Source organism: Cryptomeria japonica, chromosome 9, assembly GCF_030272615.1.
Source record: "Cryptomeria japonica chromosome 9, Sugi_1.0, whole genome shotgun sequence".
NCBI lineage: Eukaryota > Viridiplantae > Streptophyta > Pinopsida > Cupressales > Cupressaceae > Cryptomeria > Cryptomeria japonica.
In genome coordinates this window covers 123,100,760-123,121,080 of record NC_081413.1, presented here as the reverse complement: position 1 = coordinate 123,121,080, position 20,321 = coordinate 123,100,760, and the positions used below count along the sequence as shown (strand labels likewise).

General features: G+C 36.7%; 1 protein-coding gene across 1 annotated transcript in view; it reads left to right on the top strand.

The window, feature by feature from the left end:
- The window catches only part of LOC131858303 (uncharacterized), a 60,414-nt gene extending 48,000 nt beyond the window's left edge, over positions 1 to 12,414 (top strand). Inside the window, exon 4 of the mRNA XM_059211502.1 lies at positions 12,267 to 12,414. Coding sequence (XP_059067485.1) covers positions 12,267 to 12,414 — 148 coding nt within the window. The remainder of the gene's footprint in view (positions 1 to 12,266) is intronic.
- The last annotated feature ends 7,907 nt before the right edge of the window (positions 12,415 to 20,321 follow it).

The following is a 20,321-nucleotide window of genomic DNA, read 5'->3' as shown; positions in this document are numbered from 1 at the left end:
GCACAGCGAGAAGAACAGAGAGTCACCGAGTATATTGGGTCGATTAGGGATGCCAGTGCACGGGAGATGGCACAGATGCTAGTAGAGACTAGAGAGGAGATACGCCATTGGAGGACACTATATGAGAGTGCAGTTCCACTAGAGTAGAGAGCAGCATCATATCGAGCATGATCGAGGACAGAGAGCAGGGCATGTTCTCAGAGGTCAGTGAGCAGCATGGGGGTGAGTGGACCTATGAGACCACCATAGCCAGGACCAGGGGTAGGAGGGACATCATCCTAGAGACATGGCAGGGATGAGGAGGACAGAGGGAGCACCCAGTGACAGAGGCATGTGCTCCTTAGGACAAAGACAGATGACATTATGTAGTGTGACATTATATAGTCAGTCTGCAGGCCATACTTAGGATGGACAGTCCAATTTTGTACTCCGATATTATTTTGACATATGATATGATATGCATCGATATGATGGGATGCAATGTGTTATGACTTATGTTATTTTCCATGTATGGATGACTTATGCACTGTTTATTGTGGAACATGTATGGATATATTTTTATGTATTTTTGATGCATTTATAATATGAAATGGATAAAATGCTTGATATGATGCTTGATGTGATGAAAATGTACTAACCAAATGGATGCAGGATGCAACTTATGTGTTTTTGTGTGGAGATCGGAGAACTAGACTGAACTGACTACCCAAACTGATAGAAGAAATGTTAGTAAGAAGAAATGAGACAAAGGACAGTTAGAGGTGAAGAAAAACTTGCTTTCACTAATGCACTTTGTAGGTGAGAACCTTTATTTTAATGTAGCAAAATGGATGCGTAGCATCATGGCATTGAAGGCCAGAGCTGAAATGCAATCCTTTTTGCAAAAGACAGACACATCGTAGACAATCAGCAATCACAACAAAAAAGAAAAGGACCATGAACCATCCCGGTCACTCTAAATCACTCAGTGACATCATCGAGCAACATAAAAACATGATCGGAGATAAATCAGTAAATGATAAGACTCACTAATTCCAACAAGTCAAACAAACATCTTGATCTTCATTGTCAAAAGTTGAAAGTGTTGATAGGATGATCATGTTGTCTGGTTTCAGGGAATGCGGTACCCCATCTAAGACAAGACATAGTTTGGTTTCGAGTATACCACACCCTGTATACGACCCATGATAGTGTGCCAAGGACGAATGATATTGATGTTGATCGATTGATATAACAATTGTGATTAGTTTGAATGTCTAGTTTGATTGAAAAAGTTCATTTGTTAATGCGTGATTTCAATAAAGCATAGTGTGTGATTGCGTGTCGTTGGAGGGATGCTCAGTGATTTGTCTTATGCACAAAGGGGATATTTTTAATTTGCTTTTCGAGGTTTTACAAATTTTTTGTTCTTTTTTTTTTTTTGGACTTTATTTGACTTTTTAGGGATTATCTCAGGACATTTTGCAATTTTTTTGGATTATTTCAGGACATTTTTCAATTTTTTTGGATTATTTCAGGACATTTTTAAAAAAATTTGGATTATTTCAGGACATTTTTCAATTTTTTTGGATTATTTCAAGACATTTTTCAATTTTTTATGATTTTTTCAGGACATTTTTCAATTTTTTTGAATTATTTCAGGACATTTTTTAATTTTTTTGAATTATTTTAGGACATTTTTCAATTTTTTTGAATTATTTTAGGACATTTTTCAATTTTTATGATTTTTGCCCCCAGTGTCTAGCAAGGCAAGGAATATGACAGGTGAATAAATAGGCTTTCTGAAATGATGGTGGATAGAGGGAAGAAAAAGGCCTTTGATCATGGAGACAATACAGATGCAATTTTCAAGGGCTATTGCGTGATGGGACAAGAGACTGGATATGACAATGTAAAGCAGTGACATGGCATGAGGGACATGTCAAGAGGTTTTTGAAAAATATGTTTTGCATTTCATGTCCTTATGTTAGATCAAGATCAAGAGATAGAAAGAGTGTATGGATAGTGATAAGATATGGATAGGATAAACAAGACCAAGAATGGATAAGGGACATGGACTAAAGGTCGAGATTGGCTAAGGGATAGTGGCAGAAAGTTGCAATAAGCTAGGGAATATGGATGAAAGGGTATAATAAGCAAATGGATAAATGACCAAAAGCTATGATGGACTAAAAGCTGCAAGCATGATGCTCATGAAGATCCTTAGCCTTGTCAAGATCAAAGGTGGAAAGAGAAACTAGACATGAGGGACAATAGGATATGAAGGGTAATGACATGGTATGATAGGATAATGAAGGGCAAAAGGATATGATAGGATAAAACCTGCCCCCAAGTGTGGTATGCAAGAAGTTCATAAATTACGCATGATGCCTATTTGCCAGGTTTTCATCATGGTACTTGCCCAAGGCACCTGTTTGCCATGTTTTCACCAGTGGATGAATTATTTTTGCTTTACTTTTTTTTTTGTCTTTTTTTTTTTCTCACTTTTTTTTTTTTGTATTTTGGCTTTTTCAATAGAAGTTGGACACATGATAAGGGATGGAAGAAGGACTCAAACATCATTTTGTTTGGATAGTAGCCTTGAAAAAAAAATGGACCATGACCTTTAAAAGTATGTTCAAAGACGTTGGTAAGATAAGGACATGGAAAAAGAGATGAAACTAAGGCAAGGATTTATGCAAAGGATGGGATCAAAGGGATCAAAGGATGGAAAATATGCATTGGATAATGGATAGGGTATTGGAAGAATTGGGATTCACTGGATGGAAATGAAGGCAAGATCAACGTTGGAACACACCTTGAGGGGTGATGGACTGATGGAGAAAAAATGTATTTTGGATATTGAGATTTGGAAGGAGGAATCGCTTGGGATTTTGGGACATAAGGGCCCAAAATGGATGAAGAAGGTGATGGAGGAACAAATTTGAGAGGGTTGGATGGAGGAATAGAAACTTTTGATGCCAATTTGGATTTTTCTTTTTGTTTTTGTGCTTCAAGGAACCGCTTAGGAACCCACATTGTTTTGGATTTTTCATGCTTTTGTTGTTCTTTGGAACACATAACTTGCACAAGGGATTTAGGAACCCATATAGATTTTGACTTTGCTTTATTTTGCTCAGTGGGCCTTTGTGGCCTTTTGGATATTTCTTTTTGTTTATAAATCATATTGTTCTTTGTTTTGACATGTCGATTATATTGGACATGTTGATCCTTGAATACATGTGGATTTTTAGACTTTTGGCTTTTATACTTGCTATCCAAATTGCTTGGAGGGGGAAAGGAATGCATGGATGGATATGAATAAAGTGGACTTCTTTTGGATTGATGAAATTTACTCAAGGATGTGTGCCTTTGCTGACCTTGCATAGAGGATGAAGGGATATAAGGACCTAAGATGGATGGAAAGTATGATGGGGAAGGTGTATGTTTTGATTTTGATGGAATGTTGGATTTAGTAGGGGTACCAACGTCTTGAGAGTGAGTTGTGTAGACATGACCCTTAACATTTTGTTTCATATTGAGGAGTTCTTTCTCATGAAGGTCTACTCCTTTGCCTTTATGAATATCTTGACTTGTAGGATACTCTTTTCTTTGGGAAGAAGACGCGAGTCCATTATGAGGTGGATATGATATGAGAGAAATAATGAGATCTTGAAGTGGATCGGATTGCACCAAAGTGGAAGAACCCATTATGCATGTCGAGGGTTCATGAACATCTTGCACTGACATGTTAGAATCATGAGGAGGATTAGGATCATGAGGGGGACTAGGATTGTGAGGGAGACTAGGATTGTGTGGTGGACATGGTTCAATGATAGGCTCTTCAAGAGATGGAATGGGAGAAATAATGGGATCATCAAAAGAAACGTGATCTTGGAGTGTATATGGAGCATTAAGACAAGGAGATGGAGGAACAAAAGACTCTTGTGGAGGATTTAAAGGAATAATTTGATCTTGACAAGGAGGAAGATCATTGGAATCCTTTTTAAAAGTGCTTTGCTCTTGACTTTTAATGGGATCATCGGAAAGGATGGAAGGGATATCTTGATCTTTCTTAGGAAGTGGAATGCCAATGGGATTTGAAAGGGTGTTGTGTTCTTGGATAGAATGGACAGGAATAATGGAATCATTGCGAGTGTCTAGGGAAATGGGATCCTGGTCAACAATTGGATGGGATGATAAGGTGTCAGGATCTTGATCTTCTTTAGGACTCATTTCTTCGTGCTCTAATTTATCCTCTTGACATGGGGTTGGACTTTGGATATGCATGGGGGATTTTGGCAAGGGATCAATGTTTTGGCATGAAGGAAATACACTTTGAACATTTGTGATGGATTCTGGCAAGGAATCAATGCTTGAACATGAGGAAGAGGGACTTCAAATGGGGTCCTCTAAAATAGGTAATGGCAATAAAGTGCATGGTGGCATTGGGTCTTGTATTTCTAAAACATGACAAGGATGTGTATCATGAATTAGATTATCTTGGCAATCAATTATGGATAGCCCTTGGATAATTTCATCCTTGGGTGTATTGTTTGATGAGGACAATATGGAAGGTTCCTGTGAAACTTCTAAAGGTGTAGGGATAGATGCCACTGGAGAGTCAATTTGTTTGTGGGGGGATGAGGCATTGCTAGACATAAGTGTATTATCTTGATCTTCCTCAAAAAACTCACTTGGTAGTTTCCTTAAGATCCTTGCAATAAAGCCACCTTTCTTTCGAGGTTTTGACATGGTTGTATCTGGAATTTGAACTTGTTTGGCAAGAATTTGGTCTTGGTTTGATGTCAAGTTTTGATTTTGAACTAGATGTTGATCAAATTGGTTTGACATGTTCAAAATTTGGCTTGGTGCATGTTGCAACCTTTGTTTTTGAATGTTTGGTTGTGGTTGTTGACATTGATATGTTGATTGAACTTGTTGATATTCCACCATTGGTTGAACTATTTGTAGGTAGGAAATGTGGAAATCATCAAAGCAAATAGAAACATTAGCCTAGTTCAATCACAAAACTCAAATGCAATGATAAATCCTAATTACATTCAATGAAAACATGAAAACAAGACATTAATTCAAATGCAAACCATTGCAAACTTGAATGTCTCCTTCATGTGGCTCCATTGTCCTTCTTTCTCCTTCAAATAGCTTTGTTTGTGGATCTCACCTACTAGTGCATAAGCTTGATGTGAAAACAAGTAGACAAGATGAGCATAAGGGTACTTGAAGCATGATTGATTCAACCAGGGATCAGGGGTTTGAAAAAGTGATTAGTTGGGATTGAAGAAATTCATCCAATTTATAGACAAATTGGAGAAAAGATCAAATTAGCATGAAGAGATTTGAATGGCAATTTCAAATAAAAAATGACAATTATGACAAATTATGACAAATTTGCACTTTCTATGCAAGATTGATTGATTGATGATTATGACAAAATTATGACAAATTTCTATGTCAAAATTGATTCATTGTCAATTATGACAAATTATGACAACTTGAAATGCCATTCCAATGAAATTAGGAGAAAAATAGGAGAGAATTGAAAAATAGATGAAATAGAAATTAGGAAATTAGAAAATTGAAATTGATGAAAATTAGGAAATTAGGAATTAGGAGAAATTAGAAAATGAGGAAATTAAGTGAATTAATTAACAATTTTTCATTTATTAATTAATTCACAAAGAGGGAGGAATTAGCTAGCCAATTAAATAAACATTTAATTGTGATGAGAAGGCTTAGGATAAATAAACCATTTATCCTAGAGGAAGAAATGACAAACAAGGTTAAATGAATAAAATCATGAAACCTTAAAAGATGAATTAGAAAATGCAAGGATGACAATTAGGTCTTGATGAAGGATAATTGATACCGATTTGATTATGATTCTGATTAACAAAAGACCAATGCTGACAAACAATTTGATTGATAAATATGCCAATTAATGAGGAACAATGACTAATTGATCCAAATTGACATGATTGAGAAGGACGACGATCGATGACAAATCGATTGCAAAATGACAAAGTTGACAAGAGGACAAGGATCGATGACAAAATAAATTGCAAGATGACAAGATTGAAAATGACCATGATCAATGACAAATCGATCACAAGATGATAAGATTGAAAAGAGGACAAAACCCTAATTAGGATTAACGATGTCCAAAATGATGACAAATGAATACGCACATTGATGCGAGAGGATAAGATCGACCAAAATCATGACTGAAGATTGTTATCAACAAGACCAAATTTGAAGGTGAGATGAATGAAGAATGCAGAAGAATGACTCGGTGCTCGCAAATGATAAAGACCAAGTGCAAATCATAGGAGAAATGTTAATGCAACACAAAAACCCTAAAATAAGGCAATGCGCAAATGTTAAAGTATGATTCCACAAGCGTTGACCATTTTTAGACGTCTACAAAAATATCTCACCTTCAATTAGGTCTTAATTAGAAGAATCATTAATGTTTATTTCCTTATACAAATACTTGTCAAAATAATTCATTTAAATCAAAGTATTAAACACTTGTAAATATTTATTTTAATAAGATAATTTACCATAATGGTAGTTTTTTCATAATCTAAGGTAAAAGATTTTATATGACAAGTAAAACAAAATACTTCCCTTTTATTATTTTAAGGAATCTGTATTTCGGTCGTATTTCCTCCTTGTAGTCTAAGCTATACTTTTAACTTTCATTTTTTCGTTTGCCATGCATCCATTCATGCCACATATTTACTTTTGATTGGCTCTAGGGTCTTTATCCTACCACCTCAGTATGGCTTGGAATCACCCCCAAAATGAGGCTTTTTGAATTGATTCCTTAGTGGGCCCCAACACCCAGTCACCATGTCGTGATGAATATACATCGAGCACCTTTCGATCGTGGTATAGTGACCACCATTGGATCAATTTGTTTGACCATCTAATCTTCCTTATCTGCTCAGCCTTTAACCTTGCCAGAGCGGCTTTCTCTTGTCTTTGTCTGTCTATGCTGCATGTCACTCTTTGGTTCACCCATGGATCCACCTCGACTACCACTGGACACCATCTGTCTTGCCATTTCATCCACCATTGGACCTGGGTTCTTCTTCTGTGCTCTACCACATGGCACATCCTGATTCGCTTGAAGATCCACCAGAATGACACCTAATCTGGCACCTTGGCAATTGCTATGTTGGGGGAAATATGTGTCATGCAATTTTCTATCACAGTATAGCGACTGTCGTTATATCTTTCATGATCTTTGTTGATCCATCCAAACCTACATACTCATTAATCATCATTTTCAGCACGTGCTTAGTTGCCAAGCCACATGGATAAATTAGCATGCATCTCTATCTTGCGACCTAGCGACACCCGTCAGATCCTCTGTGATCACCATTCGATTAGTCAAACTTTCATGAGATTTAGCCTCCATTTTCACCAGTGTGTTATAAAACTTTGATTTCCTCGGGATATGCATGCACGTGGGGTCCATCCGCTTCAGCCTTCTTCACACAAAAATCCTTTTGTCTTTTGACATTTATCATATGGGCCACTTTGGACTTAAATGTTAAATGAGCTTATCCCACAAACAATTTGGGATAGAGGCTTTCCCTCTGCTAGCACAACACACTTGAAAGTTTCCAAAGCCTTTTCCACCATTCTATATGCGTAGGTTTGGGAGTCTTGGCGATGCTAGTTAATCTTTGGATAACTCAATTTTCTTTAGTATGCTCCTGCATATAAAACACCTGCAATAAATGATCAAATGATAAGAAAAAGGCCTCCATATAGCACAAAATTTTTTGTAAAAATATGTGCTAACAGTGGCTCTTTATGGGGATGTATGTTCTCTTTAAGGACTTAGCAAGATCCTAGTTATCTCTCGACAATAGACCAAAAATTGAAAATGGAAAGCAAAAAGAAAATTAAACTATTATGATACAAAAATACTCCTTGCTCATCAAGAGAAGAAATGCTTAAGATACTACGCATGAACTGGGAACTCCTGCACCTGACCATCAGTATCCTGCAAGTAATACGAGTTTTCTCCACCTTTTTCCAAAATGATGAAAGGTCCTAGCCAAAGCACATCAAACTTTCCATGTTTCCCTTTATCCTGATCTTTGGCATTCTATTTTAACACCCATTCCCCTTCTTCAAATGACCTGTCACATACTTTCCTATCATGTAAAGCCTTTACCATTTTCTATCTTTGTAGGTTTCTTTTCTGAGCTTTCCTTCTACATTCATCCAACTCAACCAATGCCATTAGTCTATCTCCCATAAAATTTACTTCTTTTGAAAATTCCCCACAACAAATTTATAGACTGGGAGCAAATTATTCAAGGGTAACCATGCTTCTTTTCCATATACAAGCTCGTATGGAGAAAATCCCATGGACTTCTTAAATGTCACTCTGTCAGCCCATACCGCTAATGTCAATTTCGAATCCCAAGCTCCTTTATTATTACCCAACATCCTTTTAATAATTTTCAACAAGTTTGTATTGCTAGATTCTGCTTGTCCATTTCCTTGGGGATGATAAGGTGATGAATATGACAAAGTGATGCCATAATTTTCACATAAATCAAAAAACTCATATGATCTAAAACACATCCCATTATCTACTACAATATTTTGAGGTACCCCAAATCTAGTCAAAATGTTTTCCAAAAGAAACTTTATCACAACTTTGTTGGTAGCCTATCTTGTGGGAATGGCCTCAAACCACTTAGTAAAATAATCAATAGCCAGCAAAATCCATTTATGCCCACCAATAGATTTGTTTTCTATCTCACTTATGAAGTTAATACCCCACATCTGGAATGGTTCCTCTGTATGCATGGGTCTGAGAGGAATGACTCCATTATACTTAAGCTTCCCTAAAAACTTTTGACAAGCCTCACATTTCCTGATATAAGTATGGCAATCCTTGAAAACTTGAGGCCAATAATAACCAATAATAAGAATTTTATGAGCAGTGGTTTTAGCTAAAAAGTGGCCTCCACATACACCTTCATGTAAATCTTTTAAAATTATAGGTGCTTGACACTCATCTAGACACAACAAAAGAACACCATCTCTATTTTTCCAGTATAGATCTCCATTAAGTAATACATATCTAGATGTTTGAAGCTTTAAATTTCTCTTCTAAATATCATTTAAGTTATCAGGACATTTCATGTATTTCAAGAAATATACAATATTTGCATACAAGGGACACCTCTCAATGCTAATTTGTACATCCTCCAACTCTACCTGATTTACTTGTGTTGCTTCTATATTGGATTCTTCCATCAACTTTTCTAGACCTTGACCTCTTACCAACTTTGTAATTTGTAGATCAATATTAAATTCTTGGATTTGGTTTATCCATCCACATCTCCTTCTAGTAGTTTCTGATTGTCTAAAGATGTCTCTAATAGAAGCATTTGGCACATAGGTGATAACAGTGGCACCAACTAGATAAGGTGTAAGAGATTCACAGCTTTCACAAGAGCGTAAGCCTTTTTTTTTCATTCAAATCATAATTCAATTTTGATGCTTGCAATTTTTTGCTAAAAAATGCCACTGGCTGTTCATGACCCTCATCATTCTTTTGTAACATGATAACAACAATAGTATGGAATGAGGCAAATGAAAACACTTGAAAAGGTTTAGGGAAATCAGGCGATTTTAAAACATGGGCTTCCTTGATGGCTCTTTTGATATTTATAAAGGCCTCAAGAGCTTCATTAGTCCATTTTATTTCAGCACCCTTTTTCAACATTTTAGCAATAGGCTTTATGATCTCAGAGAAGTTTGAAACAAACCTCCTCACAAAGTTGATTTGGCCAAATAAAGATTGGATTGCTTTAACAATTTTGGGATTTGAATTTTATCAATAGCAGCAATCCTTTCTGGATCAATTCTAACTCCATCTTTTGAGATAATATGGACTAACAATTTTCCTTTAGTAACCCCAAAATCACATTTTTTAGGATTCAAAGATATGCCATATTATAGTGTTCTAATAAAAATCTTTCCTAGATCATCACAATGATTTTTTGCCTTTTTAGAATAAGCAGACATATCATCTTGGTATACTACCAAAATATAATCAATCATACCCTCAAAGGCCACACCCATAGCCCTTTGGAATGTGGCTCCTACATTTGTTAGTCCAAAAGGCATCCTGGCATAAACATAGGTACCCCAAGGAGTAGTGAAAGCAGTTTTGAACTTTTTTACTTCCCTAACTTTAACTTGATTATAGCCTGAGAAGCCATCCATCATAGATAACAATTCATTCCCTATGACTTTCTGCAACAAAGCTTCCATGTTAGGAAAGGAATAGTTATCTTTCAAAGATGAAACATTTAGATTTCTAAAATCTACACATAACCTAATATCACCATTTTTCTTTCTTACTGGTACTAAATTCAACACCCATGTTGAGTGCCTTATAGGCTTAATAATTTCTGCATTTCTCATTTTCATTAACTCCTCCTTCATACTAAGAGCCAAGGTAGGTTTTATATGTTGGAATTCAGAAAATACAACACCAAAGGAGCCCAAATGATCTCTGCAAGTTGAAAAACTTGTTACAAGGAGAAGCAAGGAAGCAAATCATAGAAGAAAGAAATACACAAAACATATGCTCAAAAAGAGAGAGCTCAATATTCACAAAATGTGTAATGTAAAAAACCTTCTTCTTACAATGGAAAGAATGAACTCAACCGTTAATAGGTCAAGAAACCCTAAAAGGGAAAACCTAGGTTTGCACATAATAATTAATAAAAGAATTAATTATTATGCACCTAAAGTTAGCTTAAGTGTAAAAGAGATAAAGGGAACTTAAATAATTAAACAAATATTGTTTAATTAATCAAGTAAATACCCAAATACTCTAACACCCGCCCTTAAGCTAGACTTAGGGAGAAGTTAAAACCTAGAACAACTACTGAAAGCAGGAAAGATGGGTCCTGACAACAAGGCCTGATCAGGTACCCAAATACAATGAAATCTCTATGAACTGGAGAAATAGAGAAAACCACATGGGAAAAAAAACTCTACTCCAAAAAGAGATGGAAAAGAACACCACTGAAGCATGAAATAGATGCAAACTCTATCAAAGAATAACTACTGATCTGAAGAACCTCCACTAAAATAGAACATGACTACGTAGAGAAGACTGTAATCTGTATGAGTGCCCTCAAATGACACTACTTGAATCGGATGGCAAACAAGGCAAACACTGAACTCAAAGATACAGATGGAATGAGAAACCAAAGCCTAAAGAGTTGATCAATTGAACCATGGAAGCATTAGAACCAACAGGACAAATCTCCCCATAATGCTAAAAAGGGAGAGGGACAGGTACACTGAAAAGAATGGCCAACAAGAACTGCATGTTGAAGAACCATGAGCATCAAGGATGCAGAGAAAGTACATAGTGTCGTGGAAGGAACACTCACTTGACACACATCACGAGGTGAATGTCATGGAAGGAACACTCATTAGACAACGGTAGATGACAAACAAGGCAAACATCAACCCCCTCATGACACTTTATAATTAGTGCATGTACAACAAGGCACAAGATGTGCAAGATCCCAAGTAAACAATGCATGATGGAACTTTCTCTCAGTGCATTTTCATAAATACAAGATACAATGATAAGAAGACTGTAAATAGAAAGGAGAACCAAAATAGAGACACCCTACTCAGAGAAGAGATCCCAGAACCTGAAACAACCACAATATCCACCAGAGTGCTAAAAAGAGAAAAACTAAATAAAATATGCATGGAGTAGAATCTGGAAATCAAACTCATATGGATGGAAAGTACACAACACACACTTTCCAAAAATATAAAGTTTTTGAAAAACGGAGTTTAGATGCTCATTCTACATCCCCTGGAGTGCAAAAAAGAGACCTCACTTTGACAGGAAATAAACATAGTTAAACAACAAAATTGGAAAAAATTACCAACATGACGAGGTCCAACTCGAAACCATATTTCTGATGCCTATTCATTTTCAAAAAAATGACTCCGTATGCCCAAGATATGGCCAAAATACCAAACCCCCCTTCAAAAAAAGAGGAACGGGTAGTCTGGTGGCTGTTTGGGTGGAGGTTGCCACAGAGTGGCACTTTGGTGGCTGACGGGTGGTGCTCCAGTGTCTGGGAGGAGCTCCGGTGGCTAGGTGGTGGTTTCTAGTAGTGGCGAGGCCAATGGGCACTGCAGGTGGCGAGTCTAGGCTAGGCATTGACATGGGCTGGGGGTTGCAGTAGTGGCAGGGTTGGGACGGGCAGCGGGGGCCACAGCGGCGGTAGGGCCAGGCCGGGCAGCGGGGGCTGCAGGGAGGTTAGCAGTGGTAGGGTTGGGTCAGGCGGTGGTAGGGTTGGGGAGAAACAGCGAAGGCAGGCCATGAGATGAGTGTGGCGGCAGGGCCGTTAGAGGCAGCGGCTGGTGGCGGGCCAGGAATGAAGCATGGCGACGGGGCCAGGAGAGAGCAGGGCCGTTGGGGAAAGTTGCCAGCGAGGGCTAGAGAAAGTTGCTAGCGGGGGCCGGAGGGAGGCAGAGGTTGCCGAGGCTGGTGAGCCGGGGCTGACAGGTGGTCGGACTGATCGGTCTGGTCGCTGTACGACAGCCGGACTATTAGCCCGGTACCCTCCAAAAATACAACACCAAAGGAGCCCAAATGATCTCTACAAGCTGAAAAACCTGTTACAAGGAGAAGCAAGGAAGCAAATCATAGGAGAAAAAAATACAAAAAAAATATGCTCAAAAAGAGAGCTCAATATTCACAAAATGTGTAATGTAAAAAACCCTCTTCTTACAATGAAAAGAATGAACTCAACCTTTAATAGGTCAAGAAACCCTAAAAGGGAAAACCTAGGTTTGCACATAATAATTAATAAAAGAATTAATTATTATGCACCTAAAGTTAGCTTAAGTGTAAAAGAGATAAAGGGGACTTAAATAATTAAACAAATATTGTTTAATTAATCAGGTAAATACCCGAATACTCTAACATTATAGGCCTTTGCTTTTGTCTAAAAGGTTTTACATCAGGCTTCAAAGGTATCTCATGCTGGAACAAATCTTCCCTGTATTCCTTAAGGTCATCATATGACCAAGCGAAAATGTGCCTATACTTCCTCAGCAGATTAATCAATTCTATTCTGATTTTTGGTGTGAGCTTCTTCCCAATATATATTTATCTTGGGTTGCTTTCACTTCCCAAGTTTAGCTTTTCAACATCTTCACATCCTCCTAAATTAGGTATGAAATTAACTACATCTTTATCATCAAACATTCTTTCAAGCTCTATCAATCGTTTTGGAATTTAATTTATTTTTAGTTGCAATACTTCTTACCCAAGTACAGTTGCTTTGCCATCCTTGTCCTCCATAAGTCCATTCCAATCAATCTGCTGGTGCTCATGCTAGTATTCACAAAATAAGAATTTTAGCAAATCCCTGTCGTCATCAAAAACTTGCCAACTTTTTATATTGTTAGGCACTGACGGTTTAGTCTTGATTTCCACTTGAGTAATATCATCTAGAGGGGCGGGGTGCTTCCCAGTTACTCCTTTCGACAAGTTAGCCATGAAGTCTGCCTAGATATTATTTGATCTTTCAGTCCAATTGATGGAGAAAGTGTCAAATAGTTCAATTCAATCCCAAACTTCATTCTTGTAGTTTCTTAATTTTTCATTTTTTGCAGCAAACTTGCCTCTAACTTGTGAAATGGCTAATTTTGAATCACCATAAACTATTAGTAATTTAATGGCATGTTTATTTGCCAGTTTAAGTCCTAATAGGAGGGCCTCATATTCAACAACATTATTAGTACATTCAAAAGTTAACAAGAAAGAGTATTTAAATTTTTTTCCATTAGGTGAAATAAATACAACTCCTGCTCCATTTCCTTCCTTACTGCAGGCACCATCAAAGTATAATTTCCAAATTAAGTTTTCATTTTGATTAACTGTTTGTGTAGCTTTATTGATTTCTAAAGGTTTAGAGATACTTACCTGGAAGTTGTCCATTCATAATGGAAGAAACAACTAACTTCATCAGGATCAACCTCTTCTATGAGGTATGGACATCTTGGCTCTCTGTTTATCCTCACCATTGTCCCTTCTAATGGAATAGTAGCATAATATAGATCAAGCTAAACGTGACCACCCACCATATTTGACCATTGCCTTGACAACAACATTCTATAGTTTGCAGGAACTTGTACCACTGTGATATCTATCTTATATGTGGTATATGGGCAAGCTGGAAACCTGAACTCTACGTCTTTCATAATACCCACCACAGGTATAGACCTATTGTCCATGGCATAGAAATTACCATAAGGTGTGTCAACATGCATCCCGATCTCTCTCATGACATCTTCAGGCATGATGTTCACTACTGTCCTTGAATCTATCATATAATTCTTGACCATTTTATTGTTAATTAACAATGTCAAATAGAATGGATCAACTTGTGTGAGGTTTTTTGTGATAGACATGCCTAAGTAAATCACTGGAGGATCTTCCTTCAATTTAGAAGCATCTTTACTTATATCACCCACATTTGATATGATTTTCAAGGTCTCATCCTTATATTCTATAAATTTCATCACTTCAAGAAAGGGAATAGAAATTTTTACCTAAGACAATGGTTGAGATATAAAAGTTTAACCGTTTGAAGAAGGCTTACTGATTTGTTTTTTCTCCACTGGCTTGACCAACTTTGGCATTTCCATTTGTTTAGTCTATTCTAGTTCCTTCCCCCTTTTGGAATTTGCATCTCTGCCCTTGGCTGTGTTATTATTGGCTCCACCAGAATTTGTGACTTTGGCAAAAATACCTGTTGGCTTGCCTTGCTCATTATTGACATTCTTATTCCTTAGCTGGTAATTACTTTTCACTTGTTCCACCACTGCAATAGTGAAAGCTTTCTTCTCTTCTTTAGTGAAATTTCTCAACGAAGGCACTTCTTCCTCCTGAAATAACTTTCTCAAAGAAGGGATATCTTCATCATCATTAGAAAAAACTTGTTGTATACTATATTGCAGATTCTCTCCTTTTTGATGCACATCAGAATATTCCTCTTCTTCAGATAAATCCTCATTTCTTCCCCAATATGGATCAGATGAAAGGGCATTCACAGTATGTTCATAATCCTCATTTTTATCTTCCTCTTTTATCAAACCCTAGGCAATCATGCATTATTCTATAGCATGAGGAAGATTACACACATCAAACCATGGATACTCGTCTACAAAATTTGTGGCTTTCTTTATTGGACCAGGAGTCTCTTCGTTTGTATTAAGTTTTACTAGTTTTCCATCTTTCCAATTTGTGTTATATGGCATGTCATGCAACCTTGGCGTATTGTAATTTATTTCCTTGTTGTTCCTGTATGGTGGTCTTTCATTAGGATTTTGCTTACCCCTCAAGTCCTTAAGCATGTCCATGATCTAAGTAAGATCATCTTTCTTGGGAATCCTAGAGTTGTACAACTTTGGATCATCTCTCTTAGAAACCTTCCTATTATTTTCAATAGTAGTAGATGTCTTGAATGCTTGTTGTAAAGTGTCAGGTCTATGAGAAAAAATCTCATAGTGAGTTTTGCTGTCAAAAGCACTCAAATAAAAGTTAATAAAAAATGAATCAACTCGTTTAACATCTCTCGGTATTCTATTTAATACTTTATTAAATCTTTTATTAAATTCAACACCTGATTCATTTTGATTCTTTTTTATACTTGTTAATTCATGAGATGTAAATGAAGGATCATTGTGATCTCCAAATTCCTCCAAGAATAGTGTTACAAATTCCTACTAGCTGCAAATACATCTATCAGGAAGGCTTCTATACCATTCTCTTGCATCCTCTGTCAGAGACTGAACAAACAATTTCATGAATATATCTTCATGAGGAATCTCAAATTCTTTGATGATATTTTTTACATTAACTACACGTTGTTCTGCTGCATCAACTCCATTTCCTGAGAATTTGGGGATTGCTAACCTTAAAACATTTGTGATCTGATTTGGATAACCAACAATGCCAATGAAATCCAATAGTTTATATCTTTCAATGATTAAGGGTTGTCTGCCAATATGATGGTTGTTTTGATTGTTTATAACTCCTTTATTGAATCCACCACCATTGCCATAATTTCCATTGTTCCCATTGTTTCCACCACCACTATTATTGCCATTATTATTTCCATTATTATTGTTCCTACCTCCACCATTGCCTTTTCCATAATTGTCGTTGTTACCTCTATTATGTCTATTATTTTGATCACTTCCATACCCATTACTTCCCACATGGTTACCCCTATTTGTGTTATTCCAAGTCTCATAATTTCCCCTACCTCCATTCCTTCTTCCATCCTCCTGCCTCTCATAAATTTGATCCCTATGCACATCCCTCCATCTTCTACATTCATTTACCAACGAGTTATCATAAGTTACAAAAGGCTGGTCCATTCTTCTCATATGAGGGGGACTATACTTTGGAACTACTTGTCTACTTGTTTCTCCCCTCTCTTCTTCTACCTTATTTGTCTTGGGACTTGAAATATTATTTCTCTCTATTCCGAGTTTCCATAACACCCAATCTAGTTGCCTTTTAAGTGCCCTAGCCATCTTGTCATCATCAACATTCATATCAACCATTCTAAGAATAAGTTCATCCCACTGTTTTGCTTCTTGTTCCTCAGCATTCACGATCTCATCATGGCTATGTCTATTATCTTTTGTATTTATTTTATAGAAAGGGTTTTCCTCCCTATTTTCAGATTTGCCGGCAGATGAAGAATCTTCCTCCCTACTAGGAAATTTCTTATATCCTTCAAACACCATGTTTGATTTCTTTCCTTTGTTCCTTTTCTTGGGACTCAATTGAACGAGATGTTCTTTCTTTTTATGCAGAGACCTCCTCCCTTGCATCAATTTTATTGATAGATGTCTAGGGGTTTCTCTTATTTTCTCAAAATACCAATTATCATTCATGAATTGAAATTTAGAGTCGCCACCTACTAAGAGGAAAATATTACTAACGTGACCGATCTTTTGGGATCCTCCCTCCATTAGAGTCTAAAACAAACTATCAGAGATTCTAAAAACTTTGTATAGCAAATCCCCAGCAAAGTCGCCAATCTGTTGGTGCCCAAAACCACAGATTGGAGAACCAAAAAACTTGCCAAATCCTTAAGTAGTCCAATCGACCTTGGCCAACAAACAGGGATGGTCAAAGACCAAACACCTTTTCACTTTAGGCTCCACTGAACCTAGGTGGGTGTGCCTCTTCCTCTCAAGCACAAAAGAGGTTATTTATAATGGATTTAAACCTTCTAGCAAGTTCAGACAACTGGCAAATTATTGTTTTTCAACTATGCTTTATTATGTGCTTTAACTAAATGCTTTGAAAAGAGATGATTGTGAATGTATATTGAAAATGAGATTGCTTTTGGGACTTAAATAAAGTCTGTGTAGATCCATTCATATAGGATTTGGGAAGAATGTTTCTCTATCAAGGACCTTGAATGCATACAAATCAAAACCTTAAAAGATCAATAACAGACAAGTGCCTCTATCTAGGAATATATATATGACACTTTGTGGAAAAAATATCTCATCACCAAGAGATGATTTCTCATCAACTATGAAGGTTCAGTATGTGTTACATAAACAATAAGAACTCAATCTTTCACTTAATGCAATGGCGTGTGACTCACATCATAGCAAATCTATAAACATATTTATCAAGAGGACAAAGATAACTCATCAACACAAAAGTGTACACAATATTTGGAAAAAAGAGATAATGAACCTTGTATATTAATCCTTAGGAAATAATTGCATACATAAGTTGCACTTGTAAATACTTCATTACAGATTGTTTGCACAAAATGATACTTCTTCTTCCTATAGACTTCTCTGATACAAAATGATATTCAATCCCTACAACATTATGTCGTTCTTATGACTTCTCCCTTCTTACATAAAGAAATGAGTCCCTATAAGTATGTAAATTAAAAGGCATACATGAAAGGACATGTCCTTTCATATACAAAAAGGAGTTACAAATAGTTTCCCTCCAAAGGACACACCCTTTTGTTTAATAAAACTTACAAATGAGAACCCTTAAAAAATACTAAATGATGCTTTAATAATGTGCCTTCTAATCTTCATCTCGATAAAAATTTTCAGCAAATATTCATCATCCTCTCATTATTTTCTGCACATAAAGATAAGCCAATCAAATTCATTGATTAAAATATCTCACCTTCAATTAGGTCTTAATTGGAAGAATCAATAATCTTTATTTCCTTATACAAATACTTGTTAAAATAATTCATTTAAATCAAAGTACTAAACACTTGTAAATATTTATTTTAATAAGATAATTTACCATAATGATAGTTTTTTCATAATCTAAGGTAAAAGAGTTTATATGACAAGTAAAACAAAATACTTCCCTTTTATTATTTTAAGGAATTGGTATTTCGGCCGTATTTCCTCCTTGTAGTTTGAGTTATACTTTTAACTTTAGTTTTTTCCTTTTCCACGTATCCGCTTTTGATTGGCTGTGGGGTCTGTAACCTGCCACCTCAGTATGGCCTGGACTCGCCCCCAAAATGAGGCTTTTTTAATTGATTCCTTAGTAGGCCCCACCACCCAAACACCATGTCGTGATGAATATACATCGAGCACCTTCTGATCGTGGTATAGCGACCACCATTGGATTGATTCATCTAATCGTCCAATCTTCCTTATCTGCTCAGCCATTAACCTTGCCAGAGTGGCTTTCTCTTCTCTTTGTCTGTCCGTACCGCATGTCACTCTTTGGTTTGCCCGCGGATCCACCTTGACTGCCATTGGACACCATTTGTCTTGCCATTTCATCTGCCACTGGACCTAGGTTCTTCTTTTGTGCTTTGCCACATGGCACATCTTGATTCACTTGCAGATTCATTGGGATGACTCATCACCTGCCACCTTGGTAGTCGCTATGTCATGGGGAATATGGGTCGTGCAAGTTTCTATCATGGTATAGCGACCGTCATTAGATCTTCCTTGATCTCCATTGATCCATCCGAACTGCATGCTCGTTAATCATCATTTTCAGCACGTGCTTAGTCACCAAGCCGCGGGGATAAATCAACGTGCATCTCTATCTTGTGACATAGCAACAACCATCAGATCCTCCATGATCACCATTCGATTAGTCAAACTTGCTAGAGCTTTAGACTCCATTTTTTCCAGTCTATTATAAAAATTTGATTTCCTCATGATATGCATGCATGTGGGGTCCACTGGCTTCAACCTTCTTCATGCAAAAGGCCTTTTGTCTTTTGACAGTTATCATATGGGCCGCTTTGGACATAAATGTTAAACAAGCTTATCCCACAAACAATGTGGGATAAAGGCTTTCCCTCTACTAGCACAACACACTTGAAAGTTTCCAAAGCCTTTTCCACCATTCTATATGCACAGGTTTGGCAGTCTTGGCGATGCTAGTTAATCTTTGGACAACTCTATTTTCTTCAGTATGCTCCTACATATAAAACACCCATAGTAAATGATCAAATGATAAGAAAAAGGCCTCCATATAGCACAAAATGTTTTGTAAAAATATGTGCTAACAAGAAGAAGTAGGATTGATCTTACCCACTAGATCTAATCCCCATTGTGAAAATGGTCATGCTGATGTAATGGGTTGAAGATGTTGTGCTGGTACATGAATGAGATCTCCATGCATTTGACATTGCTTGCATTTTTGCACATATTTATAAGCATCTTTTTCCATAGTTGGCCAGTAATATCATGTTCTTAGCAATTTCTTTGACAATAGTGGACCACTTTGATGTGTCCCAAAAATTCCATCATGGACTTCCTTTAGATCAAGTTGTGCTTCATTTTCATCAAGACATTGGAGAAGAATTCCATTGAAGCCCTTTATATAGAATGTATCAGCTATACTAGTGTGTCTAGATGCCTGACGAATAAGAGTCTTGTTTTGATTTCTCGATAGATCTGGTGAAATGTACTAAATGTGTAAATATGCATATATTTCATTGTACCAAGGGGATTCTAGACCCACAATTGCACAGACGTATTCTATTGAGGGAGTCTCATATGTCGGTATCATTAACTATTCTATAATAAACTCAAACTGAGTTTCATTAGTAGGCATATTTAGAAGAGATCCTACTGTAGCCATGGCATCAACTACCTTGTTTTGTATCCTTGGAATCTATTCGAAAGTGATTTTCTGAAATGCTCTTTGTAATCTTATACCATTTTCTTATAAGGTAGGTGTTTGT